General features: G+C 36.6%; 1 protein-coding gene across 1 annotated transcript in view; it reads left to right on the forward strand.

Annotated features, from left to right (window-relative positions):
• The window catches only part of LOC127438155 (WD repeat and FYVE domain-containing protein 3-like), a 124,892-nt gene that overhangs the window by 12,737 nt on the left and 94,109 nt on the right, over nt 1–18,046 (forward strand). Inside the window, exons 2-3 of the mRNA XM_051693505.1 lie at nt 13,346–13,556; nt 15,097–15,220. Of these exons, the coding sequence (XP_051549465.1) occupies nt 13,346–13,556; nt 15,097–15,220 (335 nt within the window). The remainder of the gene's footprint in view (nt 1–13,345; nt 13,557–15,096; nt 15,221–18,046) is intronic.

Genomic DNA, 18,046 nt, shown 5'->3' on the forward strand with positions numbered 1-18,046 from the left:
AAACCAGTAATGTAACGACAGGAATGCTACCCATTGTAACAAAGTAAAAGTACACTTTTTTTCATCAGAAATTTACTTAAGAGTAAAAAGTACCCACCATAAAACATACTCAGAATAATTTTTTTTCCAAAGAGTTACTCAAGTAAATGTAACAAAGTAAATGTAGCGCATTACTACCCACCTCTGTTTATTGGTGGTTGGCATCCAGCTTATAGTGAATTACCGCCACCTACCGAGCTGGAGTGTGGAGTCAAACGTCCGCTGAAGATTATGAAATTGGAGAAATTTAATTGAAAAAAGTAATACACACCTTGTGTAGGATTAAATCCTAAACCGAGTATCTTGAAAGGTAGCTTACCGTCTGGGGTTTACTTGTCAACAAACAAGTTATGTTTACATTCATTCTTGAGGTCTAACAAACATGTGGAATGCATTTCCTCCTCCATTAATGGCATGAAATGTATATCGTGATAAATATCAATATCGAACGATATGAAAAAAATATTGTGATAATATTTTTGGCCATATCGCCCAGCCCTAGCATTGAGAACTGTGACATTTCACTGGTATCGGTACTGACTGAAATTTTGGTATCTTGACAACACTAGTTTCATATTATATAATCTTTTATGTGGAATCTGTTAGATGTTAATTTTATTGCATCTGTGGCAGTGGTAGTTAAAGTCTAAAGTTTCATAGCAAATACTATAATTTATCATTATATTATAAAAAAAGTCTGTGATGAATTCAAAAGGTTCCAGATGCGTAGATGACCAAAAATAACTCTTATTCAATGTAAAGATGAAATGCAATTAAGTAATTATGTTGTATATTAATTAATTGCAATTATTTTATAAACTAACTTCAAGCATCTGGATTAGTGGTCGACTGATATATCGCAGAGGCTGATAAATCAGCTGATTTTCTGACTTTTATCGGCATTGGGCGATACATTTTCCCATTTGGCCTGTTTGTTTCTTGAGGGTGCAGAGAATCGCCTGCTTGCATGTGAAGCGACTGAGACATGTAAACGACCACTCATGGTTCATTTTGTTGTTACGTGCCATCGTTTTACTAAAATAATAGACTCTGTGCAACACAGTGTCATTTAAACGGTCCGTATATCATAGCCGTGGCAGACGCGTTTGAGCTCATAATGTTAGTGTTCATCTGTTTCATTCTCCCTCTCTCTCCTCAACAGTCTTGTCCAATGATAAAAAGGAAAATATCAATTAAAACCAATATCATATACCATCTGCAAATATGCACATATCTGGTTTAAACAGATGTAATAAACAAACCTCACAAAACTTCAGCAGATCCAGCATCCTTTGGAGTGCTCCTTTATTTACCTCTAAAGCACGTATTCTATCAGCCTCTCCTCAGCAGTTCCCTGTCACTTTTAACTTTTCTAATGATAAAAGGCAAATATCAGTAAAACTTCTATTATATACCATCTGCAAATATGCAGATATCTCGTTTAAACAGATGTAATTCACGAAAATCCAGTATTTTCTTCCCATCGAGCGATCATCTAATATCTTCCTCTGAAGCACGCATTCTGTCAGCTAGAATCAAAACTTCAGGATCAAAGTTCCTCTGATTCACAAATGATGGTTAGTCTGTGACTATTCAAACAGGCGATCCAGGCTGTTTAAACTGTCAGGAGATTGCTGCTTGTGCTGGATCAGAGACTATTTAGCAGAGACAGGCCACTTCTATTAAAATGAATGGGATAAATTGGAACGCCCAACCAAGAGGCTCTAGCGCCCAACGGTCAACAGATGTAGAAAGGAAGTCCCGCCTTACCGGTAAAAGAGCCAGTCACCTTTTAGATACAGACATCACTTGTCAATCATCTCGAGAACATGCATGTGCGTTAGCTAGACAAGTCGGGAATTTTTTTTTTTTGTGTAATCTGAGGTAAAGAAGCAAAATTTATGTTACCAGCATTGTCAGTATGGCTGCAACTAACGTTTATTTTGATAATTGATGAATCTAATGATTATTCGACTTTAGACTAGCTTTAAGAGAATGTATCTTAAATATAAGTGTATTTTGTATATAAGTGTATTTGTTTCACTTGGTTATACTTCTGCGAGTGCAGTAAAGACAAAATATACTTATATTCAAGATCTAATCTCTAAAAGCAAGTATAAATATCTTATGCTTCTCAAGTAAATGTATCTTGTTTTAAAGGATTTTTAGATATTTTAAAATATATGTATTTTTAATATTATTTTCAACATTCTCAGATAAAAAAATTTCTTCTGCAGTATAGCTACTAAAGAAAATGTACGTTGTTTTAAAGGAGTTTTAGATATTTATATTGGAAAACAAGCCAAAACAAACACAAATCAAAAACATATTTTGTTTCAGTGTGTAATGGGGCAAAGACTATCTCTCTCAACTTTCTGTTCACTTCAATCCATCTTTAACTCACAAAACAACAAACTCTCTTATTAATAAAGCTGCGTATTGCCAATTTCCTTCACGATAAGAAATGCACAGTGACACATATACTGTATATTCAATAAGTCGCGAGCCATCACGTTATAATCTAGCTGCAGGGACGAGCTTCTCCACGACAGAGTGTGCATCAGCCGGGTGCAGTTTCAGTCTCTTTCCCCCTTAGATTGGGACATTTGCGCAACATGATCTGCTTCTGTATTATTTGAACGTTTATTAAAGTTATAATGCATTAAATATAACTGCATTTAATGCCAGAGTGTTTCCTTTAAAGAGCTCCGGCTCCGCTTATTCCACAACGAGAGTGCTTTTGTATTTACTTATTTGGTATTTTTGTATAATTTCCTCATACTTTGCGATCTACATCACCTGAAGCGGTTTTGAAGGTTTGGAGTGCATCTGGACTGTGAGCTATATAATTCTTCCTCTCCTCAGTCAGGCGCGAACTGCAGTGCTGCAGTGCGTCATCATTAGTTTAATGTGATCCCATGTTACGTTAAATTAGATAAAATGACTATTCGACAACGAAAATTTTTATCTACAATTTTTGACTAATTGTTTCAGCCCTGGTTGTCAGATTTTACTGCTGTTTTGAAATATTTTCTTTGATCGTAATCTTGAACTGTTCCAAACGTTTTTAAGATTTCAGTGTTCCCCCATTCAAGTAGATAGGAGCTGCACTGGTATGATTGGAAATAGTCTCCCTGGAGCATTTCAAAGAGCCAGTGGACTGACTTGCTAGAAAGACTTTGGTTGGATCTGCACGGGCACATGAGTGGATCTTCAAAGTAAAAGCGCTTCACGTGTGCTATAAGTAAATGTCTTATTCACTATGCACTGTATTTATAATTGGATTGATTCGATATTTGTTTGAGAAAATGCGATTGCTAACGTGGACATGCCATCCATGGTTGCTGGACTACTGTGTGTACTGTTATTTCCTTCTTCCTAATATATTAACAATTTCTTCATGTGCAAATAAATGACTGAAATTTGATGACTAAACAGAAATCAGAAGAAACTGCTACAGTTGAAGTCAGAAGTTTACAGTGGTGGTCAAAAATATTGGCACCCTTGGTAAATATGAGCAAAGAAGGCAGTGGAAAAAAAACTTTTGATCTTTCATTCATCCTTCTTAACCTTTAATTGAAGTAAAACATTTGAAAGAGAGGAAATATCTCAGTATTTTTATAAAAAAAAAAAAAAAAAAAGTGTTTCTCCCAATTTGTAGTGCCCAATTTCCAATGTGCTTTTAAGTCCTCGTGGTCGCGTAGTGATTTGCCTCAGTCCGGGTGGCGGAGGACGAATCCCAGTTGCCTCTGCGTCTGAGATCGTCAACCTGTGCATCTTATCACGTGGCTTGTTGAGTGCGTTGCCACGGAGACATAGCGCGTGTGGAGGCTTCACGCCATCCACTGCGGCAACCACGCTCAACTCACCACGCGCCCCACCGAGAACAAACCACATTATAGCGACCATGAGGAGGTTACCCCATGTGACTCTACCCTCCCTAGCAACCGGGCCAATTTGGTTGCTTAGGAGACCTGGCTGGAGTCACTCAGCACGCACTGGGATTTGAACTAGCGAACTCCAGGGGTGGTAGCCAGCGTCTTTACCACTGAGCTACCCAGCCCCCCGAAATATCTCATTATTAAATAAATATTTTTCTCCAAAACACGTTGGCCACAATTATTGGCACCCTTAGAAATTCCAATGAGTAAAATATATCTGAAGTATACTCTCAATCATATTTTACATTTTTTTTTTTAGTGCACCTGGGTGACTAGGAACATGAAATTGTTCAGCCATGACTTCCTGTTTCACAGGGGTATAAATATGTGGTAACACACAGGCTAAATTCCCTTAATCATCAATCACAGTGGGTTAGACTAAAGAATATAGTTCTGATGTGCAGTAAAAGGTTGCTGAGCTTCACAAAATGGGAAGTGGCTTTAAGAAAATAGCCAAAGCATTGAAAATGCCCATTTCCATCATCAGGGCAATAATTAACAAGTTCCAATCAACTGGAGATCTTAAGAATTGGCCTGGAAAAGGATGTGTGTCTATATTGCCTCCACACACAGTGAGGAGGATGGTTCAAGTGGCCAAAGAATCTCCAAGGATCACAGCTGGAGAATTGCAGAAATTAGTTGGGTCTTGGGGTCAGAAAGTCTAAAAAAAAAAATATCAGACATCACCTACATCACCACAAGTTGTTTGGGAGGGTTTCAAGAAAAAAAGCTTCTTCTCTCATCCATCAACAAACTCAAGCATCTTCAGTTTGCCAGACACTACTGGAACTTCAAATGTGACCGAGTTCTATGGTCAGATGAAACAAAAAAAAGAGCTTTTTGCCAGCAAACACCAGAGATGGGTTTGGCGCACACCGAGATGAAGTAGTACCCAATGCCCACGGTTAAATATGGTGGTGGATCTTTGATGTTGTGGGGCTGTTCTTGTTTGGATACATGGCATCACGGACTCTATCAAATACCAACAGATAAAAATTCTAAACCTGGCTGCTTCTGCCAGAAAGCTTACAATGGGCCCTGGTTGGATCTTCCAGCAGGACAATGGTCCAAAACAAACATCAAAATCAACACAAAAATGGTTCACTGACCACAAAATTAAGGTTCTGCCATGGTCATCCCAGTCCCCTGACCTGAACCCCATAGAAAAATTGTGGGTTGAACTGAAGAGGAGAGTCCACCAACATGGACATCTGAATTTGAATCCCTTGCCAGGTGTTCTCCAACCTCATTAGGCATTATATAAGAAGACTCAGAGCTGTTATCTTGGCAAAGGGAGGTTGCAAAAAGTATTGAATAAAAGGGTGCCAATAATTATGGCCAATGCATTTTGGAGAAAAATATTTATTTAATAATTACATATTTCCCCTGTTTCAATTGTTTTACTTCAATTGAAGGTTACATTTTATTATTATTTTTATTTGAATGAAAGCATAAACAATGCAGATTTTCTAATTAAAAATACATTTAAAATACATTTAAGCTCAATTTTTCACAACTCCTGACATTTAATCGTAGAAAACATACCCTGTCATAGGTCAGTTAGGATCATTACTTTATTTTAAGAATGTGAAATGTCAGAATAATAGAAGAGAGAATTATTTATTTCAGCTTTTGTTTCTTTATTACATTCCCAGTGGGTCAGAAGTTTACATACAATTTGGTAGCATTGCCTTTAAATTGTTTAACTTAGGTCAAACGTTTTGGGTAGCCTTCCACAAGCTTCTCACAATAAGTTGCTTGAATTTTGGCCCATTCCTGCAGACAGAACTGGTGTAACTGAGTCAGGTTTTTAGGCCTCTTTGCTGATTTCTTTTGATTTTCCCATGATGCCAAACAAAAAGGCACTGAGTTTGAAGGTAGGCCTTAAAATACATCCACAAATACACCACCTATTGACTTAAATTAGCCTATCAGAATGTAATTGGCTAATTGCCTAAAGGCATGACATCATTTTCTGGAATTTTCTAAGCTGCTTAAAGGCACAGTTAACTTAGTGTATGTAAACTTCTGACCCACTGGAATTGTGATATAGTCAAATAAAAGTGAAACAATCTCTCTGTAAACAATTGTTGGAAAAATTACTTGTGTCATGCACAAAGGAGATGTCCTAAACAACTTGCCAAAACTATAGTTTGCTAATATGAAATCTGTGGAGTGGTTAAACAATTAGTTTTAATGACTTCAACCTAAGTGTATGTAAACTTCTGACTTCAACCGTATCAACCATTTAAAATACAATATTGTTTTTTAGACAATTGTTTACAAAGTTAAAGTTTTCTGTGAAATTGAGTTAATATGCTAAATAAGAGTTTGTAAATTTTTGTAGCAATTTTATATTTATGTTATTTACTATATTAAATAGTGTGATATATCGGCATTGTAACGGCCTATCGGCCACCCTGCTCTCTGGATATCGGCATCGGCCATTAAAAAACCCATATCGGTCAACCACTAGTTTATTCAGGAATGAGACAACTCACACTGTAGCCTCTTGTTTGCTTGCCCTTATGCTCTGGTCAGTGGAAAATGCTCACTCTTAATTCTGCACTTCTGTCACCCGTAACAGTGACAGAGATCTGAAGTTTTTGTGTTTGTGTCACTCTGTATTCCCAAGAGACTTTGAAAGGCTTTTAGGAGGTAGAGGCTGTGTTTTTAACTCCAAACAATCCTTTGGAGCTTTGGTTTCTCAGACAGTCACTGGAGCTGGCAGCTCTCTAAGAAACGCAATAAAAGACTTAAAGTGTAAAAGGCTTAGCCACATTTTACTGAAGATTTAATGTTCCAGCAACCTTACTCCCCACTGATTTACATCAAATCTGCCTTAATATATGTCCCAAGGTAGGATTATTCACTGAGAGATGACAGATGACTCAATGTTCAGTTTTGAAATACCTGTTAAACATTATTATTATTATTATTATTATTATAACAGTTAGTGTCAAATGTAAAAAACACCGAGTTTGTACTCAATTCAAATAGTGTACATTTGCTCTTTCCAAACTGGGGTGGGAAAGAAAATATTTGTAATGGCAGAACATTGATTTCAGTCAGTGAATGTTTTGTTTTTTTTTTTTTTTTTTTTTCACATTACAAACGGTTCTGATAGTTATCCTCTTCAAGCACAAAATTACTGTTCCTCATCCTGTGATTTTAAATGCTTTTGTTGTCAAACGGTTCATTTTTATAATTGGTGTAAGCTGACAGTTACTTTCCCTACGGGAGCATACATTCCGAGTCATTCTCAAAAATGGCTTACATAATTCATGAGAACAATTCAAGGGTAAGGTGTCCACCATTACTCCCAATTTTTGAGCATCTATCTAAATAAAATAATTATTTAAGATTAAAATGTATCTAATTATTTTTTGATACACAAAGAGAAAATGTTTCAAGTTGCATTTTGTAATTATGGTTAAAAATGCAATTATTGCTCTGGCTATTCCTAGGTTTTGGTGAGATTAGGGTGCACAACAAAAACCATAGATACAGAGGGTGTGCACGGTCAAAAGATCTGGGAACGACTGGTTTACATTATGGAAACATGAATAAATAAAAACATTTGTCAGTGAATTTTGAGAGCATTGTTATCCTTCCAATTGATCTATTCATTCTATTGGCTGAAGATATGATGCAGGGCATCTTGGGTGTTCCAGCTCCAATAATAATCATTAGGCTGACTGACATCTCAGAAATTAGTAAATGAGCACTGAATGTTTAATGACTAGAGTAAAAGGAGGTAGGCTTACTCTTCTGAAGATATAAACACCGTTGTACCTTATTACCAAGTGAAAATTGTGGTACTTCAGATATTTGAAAAGTATGTAACTCCAATGGGTTAATTCATGTCTTCTGAAGTGAAAACCTTTTTTTTTTTTTTTTACTAAAAATTCATGAGGGTCGAGGTCAAGAGGTTAAAAAACCCCCCGGAAATGCAGTGTTGTTTACAACAGAGGAGCATAGATATCATACATAGATACCTCATTCGGCTGGTTTGGATAAGTCTTCTGCGGTGCCATCTTAGAACGGTCAACAAGGGGAGCTGTTTGAATCGGTTGAAATGCAAGTGAGTGTAGATGCCTCAGACCAAACTCCTTGCTCAGACTGCTGCATAAATTGCTTTTGTGTGTAAACAGTGTCAGGGTCCATATAAACAGCTGCTAATAAGGTAATCTATGTATGAATATCTATGCAGAGTAGGCTTGCGCTCTTGTGTCACGCGAGAGGCAGTTTGATCTCCAACCTCGTCAATGTACAAACATCAAGCAGGCCAAAAGTGAAAATAAAAAAAAATAAAAAATAGTTTTAAATATTGATTTATTTCTTACACACATCTAGCATTTCGCTTCAGAAGACATTAATTAGACCACTGGAGTTGTATGGATTATTTTATTATGGCTATATGTACTTTTTGGAGCTTCAAAAAGTTGGCACCCATTCACTTGCATTGTATGGCCCTACAGAATTGAGAAAAACTTTAATTTGTTTTCTGTTGAAGAAAGAAAGTCATACACATCTGGGATGGCAGGAGGATGAGTAAATCATGAAAGAATTTTCATTTTTGGGTAAACTAATCTAATCCTCCCATTTTCATATTTCTCAATTTATGTAACCAAATTAACTTAAATTAACTAAGTTGATTCAACTAAGAAAGTGTCTTTTCAGCTTTACTTAATCCATATGGCAGAGGATTTCTAGTTCCCAGGATGCTTTGCATGGGACTCGACAGGGAGAGAAAATGTTAAAAGTAAGTGTTATTTTATGTGTCTTGGTGCAAGATGAATTTAAAGGGGGAGAATTGTTAGTGTTTAATGTTTGTTATGTTGAGATTTTGAAGAATTTCTGTTAAGATGTTTTGTGGGTTACCATCATGGTGAAGAGTGGAGCTTGAGCTTAGGTTGAGGACCAATACAGTTTGAGTATTCTACATATTGCTTTATCTGTTGAGCAATTGCTGTGCTAACTAGGGGTGTGCACAGATAGTCAACATTCGGTTAACCGAATGCACTGCTATTCGAAAATCAAAATCACTATTCGGTTATTCTGCACGTGCAATACAGGTCTGCAACCTGACCCAAGCTCGATGAGTTCCGGGTTTGGGTCAGTTTTTCAAGTATAGGGCAAGTTATGTGCTGTTGAAACATGCTTCTGTGTGCATCTGCGCTGTTTTTCTATTATAGATGTTACGTCCCGTGTTATTTTTGTATGTTTGTTCTGTGCTTTTTTTTTCTCTGTCTGTGGATGTGTCTCGTTTGCATTGAGTGTCTGTTTGTTTCAGGTGCCGCCGATTCGCAAATTAGCTCCAACTTGTGACAGCGATTGGTGGTTCCTGAAGGCGCGCTTTATAAAATCCCTGCACTGCCTCTCAGATGCGAGTTGTCACGACTCTGGGCCGGTTGTGCTGTTCCCGGCTCTCCGCCATCTGCCAGACCAAACCCAGAGTGTTCTTCTCTGCTTTGTTAGTTCTGAGAGCAGTAACTTTATAAGCAGTTTGTGATTTAACGCTTGAAACCACGACTAGTGTTCTGCCTTTAAAGCAGTCAGGTTTGTAGGGGTGACCTGCCTGTTTAGTTGAATTTAGTTTACTTCTGTTTTTGTTAGAGTAGGTAGGTAAGTTTTTCTGTATTTTTATTTTCATATTTCCAGATTATTTATTTCTCTTTTATTTTCTTAGATTATTTTGTTTGTTATTCTGGGCCAGGGGTCATCTTGAAGTCCTTTTTCCTGCTGCTTTTCAAAAAAATCTGTTCACAGCAATAAATCATTGTCGAATTTATACTTTGTGTCTGCTAATATTTGGTCTGACGGCTGAGTGGGAGTCGTTCCCTTTTACTTTTGTTGCATCCTACCCCTATGGGGATGTAACAATATATCAGTGATACTGACATGAGCTGGATGGACGAGCTTTGACTGTTGTGCTGCCTGAATCCAACTTTTTTCTTTCAGCGCCTTGCGCTGAATCGGCACATTACCACTCGGTAGTACTCATATCGGGCCGTTACTGGGGGGTAAATACTCATAATCGGTATCAGTGTCATCATGTTATATTTCCAAGTACGAGTACATTAATATAACGACGTGATTGCACATGTGTGCATAGGGCTTCTAAGACCAGTTTGAAAACATGAGAAACATTTTAATTTGTTTAAACCATTTAAATCTAAATCTAAATCTTTTTATTTTATCCATATTTACCTGATATAAGTGGATTCTCTCATGTGCAAGCACCTTTTCTCTCTATCTCCCCATCCTGTGTGTGTGGTGCAAGAGCTCACATTCCCAGGTGCATGCCAGTCATCCCGGATTTTTTTTAACTGATAATTCCAAATGTCATATTGACAGATAAATGATAGCAATAAAAGAAAGAAATCATTTTAAACTAATGCGTGAGTTTTCATTTTATCCGCCTTCTCTGTCTCTGCACATTTGTGTTTGAGGGAGAAAAAAAAAAAAAGAGTGCTTTGATCAGACTCGCACGAGATCTTCGCGCCAGAAACATCGCAACTCCAAAAATCATTTGTTAGGCTTAAAGACAAGCTGCAAAAATTGATGGTAGTTACTGTCTGTCACTTTAATTCAGCCCAATAACAACACAGTATAAAGCAATCGAACAGATGTCGAACTCAGTCAGGCTCAATGCAACGAAACTAGAACAATCAATCAATACTGAAGCTGCACTGTCTTCTCCGTGAATGTACAGAACAATATGGATAAAATAACAACAAGCCTGAATAACGTGTACATGTTAGCTGTGATACTTTTAAAGGTAAGCTGCACCCTATTAAAACAGTCCTGAATTGTCATTTTTAATTACTGAAAACACTGATGTTGGCAATATCAAGATATCAAATCCATATAGAATGGCATATGTTTACAAACACAAAACTACTCGTATTGGTACTCTGTATCAGCCGATACCCAAATCTAGGTACTTGTATCGGCCTTCAAAAATTGGTATCAGTGCACCTCTAATTTTTAGACAGGTTAAAAAGATTAGGGTGCATCTCAATCAGCTCCCTAGTTCAGTAGTCAGGGCACTGATCAGTGAGTCATCCATTTTTAGGGCTGTCTCAATCACAAAATCGTTCCAGTGCACTGAAACGTTCGCTCCCTAAAAAAAATCCCACAATGCACCGTAAAAACCAGGGAGTATCATTGCTCACTATGTTCCCTTACCGGAAACGTCATCATGTCTTCTTAAGTCTCTCAAGTTGTAAGAAGACAAGCACAAGTGTAAAACTATGAAGTCCAAACCTTATTTTCTCTTGAAAAGAGCTGATGTTTGTGATGTTTTTCATTCATAATTACCATGAAAGTGAAACAATCCTTTATTACATACATCTGTATATTTTTATTTCTTTATTTATGCCATTTATCTGTTATAATAACACCGTACGTTTGAATATCTTCAACGAAAATGAATGATAGTGTCATTTATATAGCAATGGTGCTGATTAGTAACAGCTGCGCTTAAATGCTTGAGCTTGATAATGTGTTGCAGATAATTGAGTCATAAGTGTCCCAGTGTTCAGTGGATGAATACCCTTGCCAGTGCCCGAATTCGTGTTCTCGATATACTGATTCACGACGTAAGGAACTAGGGAACTGATTGAGACACAGGGTTACATTTTTATAAATGCATCTTGCATTTCTTAATGCTTTCTTAAATATTTTTACCAAAGAATATTTTTGATATTATTATTATACATTGTCATCAAATTCTAGAAATGAACACTGAGAAAATAAAGAATAAATAAAAATACAATAAATAGCCAAATAAACATCAGTACTGTATGTTTAGTATCAGTCAGTTGCTGACCATTTAAATAAAGAATATATAAAAATAAAATAAATAGCTAAATAAACATCAGTAGTACTGTTTAGTATCAGTCAAATGCTGACTATTTTAATACTGCCAGTCAATTATTGGCAGGTTGTAAAGCAAGAAGCATTTACACCTGCCGAGTCAAGAGATAAACTACGGCAGCAGTGTTACACTGTATTCTGCTATACAAGCTCAGGGGAAACTTTCAACGGTGGAAAACCAGACTTAAATATTCCATTTTGTAAATGCAACGACTGGAATTGTTCGGTTGAAGGGGGTACCAAACTGTAAATCCTGAACTAAACAGTTTGGTGAATACATGTTTGCACATTAGCTTCCATTCAGCTGACAAACAATGAAAGTAGCTACGTGGTTAGCTAGTTAGCTATAAGCTCGTTGCCACGGAGAGTAAAAGATGGACTTTATTTACTTTACAGCATTGCGTCTCACCAATTAGGTAACCACGTAGTGTGAAATCAACACTCAACAGACACAATCCACCACCACACTGTTGTCTGTTGAGCTGCAAAAAGATGCTCTGACAAACTATAGCTGGCTAACATAGCAAACAGATGTGATAAACATGAGTGACATGGTTGTCAGGGACAGGGTTAATGTTATATTAGTTATATTGAAAAGGGAAAATTATGGGGTCATTGTTTATTAACATTGCATTATATATTTCACAAACTAGTAAGCACTGCACTTAACACTCCACTTAACACTGCACTGTCTGCAGAACCACCGTCAGCTCAACTCTGTAAACATGATGAGTCGGAGTGCACTCTGCTGGACAAACTACATTATGACACCAATTCTAAAGCATTGTTTTCTGCATTATATGTTTTGAAAAAAGTTTTCATATCTGCGCATATTGGTAAAAACATACGCCGATACCGATATATCTGTCAAAGGCTAATATCGGCCGATAATATCGGTCGGATTCTAGTAGTAATGATTAAGTAACTATTTGCAGCATGGTTATACATGTTTGGTTTGTTATTTGCAGAGGAGCAGAGGGGTTTGACTTTGCTGGTTAGCAGTTAATGTTAATGTGTTACTGTACTGTATCTACTGTGTTTGACTGTAAATAGTATGCACAGTTTGAAATGCAGCAAAAGATGACTGAAAAGAGAGAAATACGAATTAAAACACAAAAAAACTTCTCAATAATATTTGTGCCAAAGCTTGGTTCGGTTTTATACAGCACTTGATGCTTTATATTGAAGTTCACCACTTTGACTGTGTCCTTGAAATATACTCAACAATATCTTGGATCCAATTTTGTGTGTGTCCTGCAGTATTTCTGTACCTGCAGCAAAATCATCACTAGAGAAACTTGCAGCCAGAAGCAGTTGACTTAAAAAATAAATAAATAAATAAACGAGCTGAATTTGATCTGCAACTTGAAGCTAGCATATCACATCACATTTAGACTCCCATAATCGACAATCAATTTCCCTGACATCTTGTTATTTTTCCTCTCGCCCTCCCCTTTTCATTTCCTCTGTTTCTTTCTCAGGGCTGGCTTCGGCCTCAAAAAGCCTCTAAAGATGAATATGGTGAAGAGGATCATGGGGCGGCCGCGGCAGGAGGAGTGCAGCCCGCAGGACAACGCGCTGGGTCTCATGCACCTGCGTCGCCTCTTCTCTGAGCTCTGCCACCCACCGCGCCACATGACACAAAAAGAGCAGGAGGAGAAACTCTACATGATGCTGCCTGTTTTCAACCGGGTGAGAGAGAGAGAGGGCTGATTACTTAAAGAGACAGCATCCCTATCTAACATGCGTCAGGAAAACTTTTTTTATTAAGAGACTGAGGGAAAGAAGAGGGACTTTTCTTCTTAAAGGAATAGTTTACCTTAAAAATGAAAATTCTGTCATAATTTACTCACCCGCATGTCATTCCAAACCTGTATTACTTTTTTCTTATGCAAAACATGAAAGGAAATGTGTTGATGAATATTGCGATCTATCCTTTCAGTTCAATGGCAGTTGATTAGTGCCTGTGAAATGACAGAATTTTAATTTTTGGATGAACTATGCCTTTAAAGATACAGCCTCTCTAGTCAAGCTGCATTGAAAAGAGAAGACAAATGTAATAGAAACCGTCTGCTCCACATATTTTGGGCTGATGTAATGTTATATTTACCCCTTTAGTTTTTGTATTTATAATTTTTTTTTTTCTAATAATCATTTTTAACTTAATGTATTATCCAAAATCCACAACAGATGCTGTCCGCACACTGAATGAAGAACAGACCAAGAAGGTCTATCAAGAATACATTTTTTATTTTAGATTGGCATAGCGAAAAAGTGCAATGTGCAGTGAGTTAAAAACAGACCAGTAAGCAGACGTTTCAGCCCATAGCTTTCTTCAGCGCTCCTTTTTTTTCTCTCTCTATGCATCTGAGGATATACGAGTCCTATCTGAGTGCAACAATTCTCTCTACCTCACATAAAATAATGTATTGAAATGTGAATAATTTTCATGATGCTTAGCTGTAATATATCCTTTTCTTAAAGCATCTGACTTCTAATATTATACTTCATGAAAGGTTTTACACTATGCTTTTATTATTAAACAAAGAGAAACAATAGAGCACCTTCTGTGACTAGTGCTTCATTTACAAAGGCCGAGTAGTTATTATGAAATCAAGTGATTCTCAGAGCCTGGTGAAGAGCATGATGGTGCTAATCATCCACCATTGATATACAGAAAGATTGCAGATGACCTCAGTTACAGCTCATTGTGCACGAAAGAGCGCTGACCTGCCGCTGCCTGTGTGCATTTGGAGAGCACTTGTTGAAGTGGGATGAAACAGGCTCTTTACTTGTAAAGCTGTCATACTTGATCAAGCGTAATAGACCCAAGTGAAATGCTGTGTTATATTAGTATTAACATTGCATGTCTCTGTAATGTGTCTTTTGATTTTTATTTCTTTAAAAAGTGAGAGCACTGACAGTCTAGACTTGAGCATGGCAGTCCCGCAACTCTTATAAATGTTTGTGGTTCACACTAATGTGCTTAGACACTCCACTTGTGAGCCATATGCAGAAGGGTATTTTTATGCTTCTTTTGAATGTCTTATACGTGCTGTTATTAAAACTTGCGCATCACTAGAAATTAAGCATATGGCTCTTCGGACATCCAGGGCGTAAATGCTGATAAAATCTCAGCTTGAACTCAACAGGTCTCTGTGTTTGCAGAAAAAAAAAAAAAAACATGAAAAGAGGGTATGAGCTCTATAAATGGTTTGTGTGTGTTTGACAGGTGTTTGGGAACGCTGCACCGAGCACAATGAATGAGAAGTTCTCAGACCTGCTGCAATTCACCACACAGGTGTCAAGGCTAATGGTGACAGAGATCAGACGGAGAGCGTCCAATAAATCAACAGGTACTTAATCACCTACACACAAGCCCCAGGTATATTGTAAATGAATATATACTGTATTACAAAGGCCTGTTGAAATGATGAAAAGGTCAGAAGAATTTGTTGGTATGTTAAATTGTAAGACTTTTACATGTCATTGAAAAAGCAAAAGATTGCTGTTTTTGTTTTAAAGGTTAATAAAGTTATCTAGGATCAGTTTAAGCCTTAACTTGCAAACAAATATTTGTTTACACATTACATAGGCATAAAAGTGCTGATCTTTGATCATTCTAGCTTAAAGAAATATTCCGGGTTCAATACCAGTTAAGCTCAATCGACAGCATTTGCGGCATAAAGGTGATTACCACAAAATTTTATTTTGACTCGTTCCTCCTTTTCTTTAAAAAAAGCAAAACTCGAGGTTAGAGTAAGGCACTTGCAATGGAAGTGAACGGGGGCCAATTTTTGAACATTGAAATAGTCACTTTTTCAAGTACAGCCACAAGACATAAACAATATCTGTGTTAACATGATTGTAGTGTGATAAAATCGCTTACCTTTTCTGTGTAAAGTTATAGCCAATTTTACAACTTCGTTACCATGACGATGTAGTCAACCCTAAAATGACTGTAAAAATGACAATTTAAATAACTTTACAGCTCCAAGCCATGTAGTTGTAAATGGTTGTCAGTTCCCAGATATGTGTTTGCTCTATTATAAGGACATTGTGACATTATGGGCATAATTGACTGCTTTTGTAAAATTATAAGCTTCACATTTCTGTGTTTTAAAACCTCCAAAAATGGTCCCAATTCACTTCCATTGTAGGTGCCTCACTGTAACCTCAATGTTTTTTTTTTTTGTTTTTTTTTTTTTAAAGAAAAAGAGGAACGAGTTGAAATAATTTTTTTTGGTAACCAACATTATGCCAATAATGCTGTCGATTGAGCTTAAATTGTATTGTACCTGGAACATTCCTTTTAACTGCTGTATAAAGCCATATTCTCTAAGAAGATCATCAAGGACATTTCGACTCAATCCAGGTTTTTTATGGTCCCAGATTTTTCTCTGCTGCCGCACACTGAAGTCTTGGCACATAACGTGCCGTAATGTTATTTTTGGTAATGAAATCCACCACAGCATATGCTACAACCCACAAACACTAGACTTGGCATCTTGTGATACAGTGAGAATATAATAACAAATGCTTAAGCACTTTAGATATCTAACACATTTATTTAACATGACTTTTGTTAAATACTTGCTCTTTAAAGAAAGAAAAAACATCCTGGGATTCAAAAGAACAAGAAAAAGAAAGGAAGGAAATGTTGATTTTGAGTCATAATACAAGTACATTAAACAGCATATTGTAAAATGTTATTTATATTATTCTATGTTATTAATATGTTATTAATATTATCTGTTGTGAAATTCTATTGTATTTTCAGTTATTAATTTATTAATTTATCATATGTTCATTAAATTTTAGTTGGAGCAGAAAATAATAAACTTCTGTGTAAATGTTAGGGCTGGGAATTGCCGCAGACCTCCCAATTCGATATTACAATGATATTTCCTAGCCGATTCCATATTTATTGCAATATTGCAATTTTGTAAGTGTTGTGATTAGATGTTTTGATATAAAAACTTCTTAAAAAGATCCAAAAAAACATTCACTTCTTTTTCTCAGAAAGAAATGTCTATTGAAGAACAGTTGTGTCTGAATTGACAAGTGTTTTCACTCTGTAATATATCATTTGCAGGTAAAAACTACCAATTTAAAACTACCAATCGACCATTCAGTGCGTTATCGACTGGCTACTAGTCAACTAGTTAGTGCAAAGGAACCCATAAGGCTGCATTATGTCCATTTGTATTCAACAAATAAATATATACAAGATATCATTTTAACTTATCATACTAATTTTGTTATTTTAGAATATGAAATATATATTACTATGAATTATGACGCATGACAATTAACCTGTAGTCCCAGTGTCACTGCATGTTTTTTTCATTTGCATCCTGAGATTGTGCATAGGATCTCAGACTTTCTCATAGACAACACTATTCTTACACATTGCTCCCAGATGACTGACAGAGGAAAAAAAGTGAGAACTCACAGTTTGCGCGTTTCGCGAGACTGTAGCGCTGTGCGTGTTGGTGCCAAAGCGCAAATCAGACATGCACATCCCTGGCATTTCTTTCGTCTGTTCTTCAATATATAATCAGGTGTGTTTCCTCAAGAACATGTCTTTGTGTTTATTCTTGTCAACATTGGCGGGTAAATGTCTGAAATTACCCGCCAAGGCGCATGAATACACTAGCTGTTAGATTATAAATATTGCGGGGTCGCGACATGTAGTTTGCGCCATCCAACAGTTTGATAAGCCTTTTTTACTAAAGCAGTGTCGGACAGAATCTGCAGAATTACTTCTGACAAATATTCTCCACAGCACCTCTCAAATAAACTTTAGGATTATGCATAATAACAGGAACATTGATCACAGCAGAGGATTTTGACGTCCGACAGTGAACAAACGGCGCTTTGATGGATCTAGCAGTGGTGCATTAAACTTTAAAGGACTAAACTTAAAAAATTAAAGAGACAAAACTTCTCAGAGAGAAAACCTGTTAGTGTGGAACTCTGAATCTGCACAAATATAGCATCCTATATTTATCGATTAATCATTGTAGCATTAAGATAAAAATGAATTTTTTAATTTTTATTAAATAAAACAATCTATTTTTTCAAGAGGGAGGCGATTTTAAAATCGGTTTGCTCAAGAATCTTGATTTGTAACAGAATAGTTTTTTTCCCCAGCCATAGTAAATGTAGTCCTTTTTTAA

This window comes from Myxocyprinus asiaticus, chromosome 4 (assembly GCF_019703515.2).
Source record: "Myxocyprinus asiaticus isolate MX2 ecotype Aquarium Trade chromosome 4, UBuf_Myxa_2, whole genome shotgun sequence".
Classification (NCBI taxonomy): domain Eukaryota; kingdom Metazoa; phylum Chordata; class Actinopteri; order Cypriniformes; family Catostomidae; genus Myxocyprinus; species Myxocyprinus asiaticus.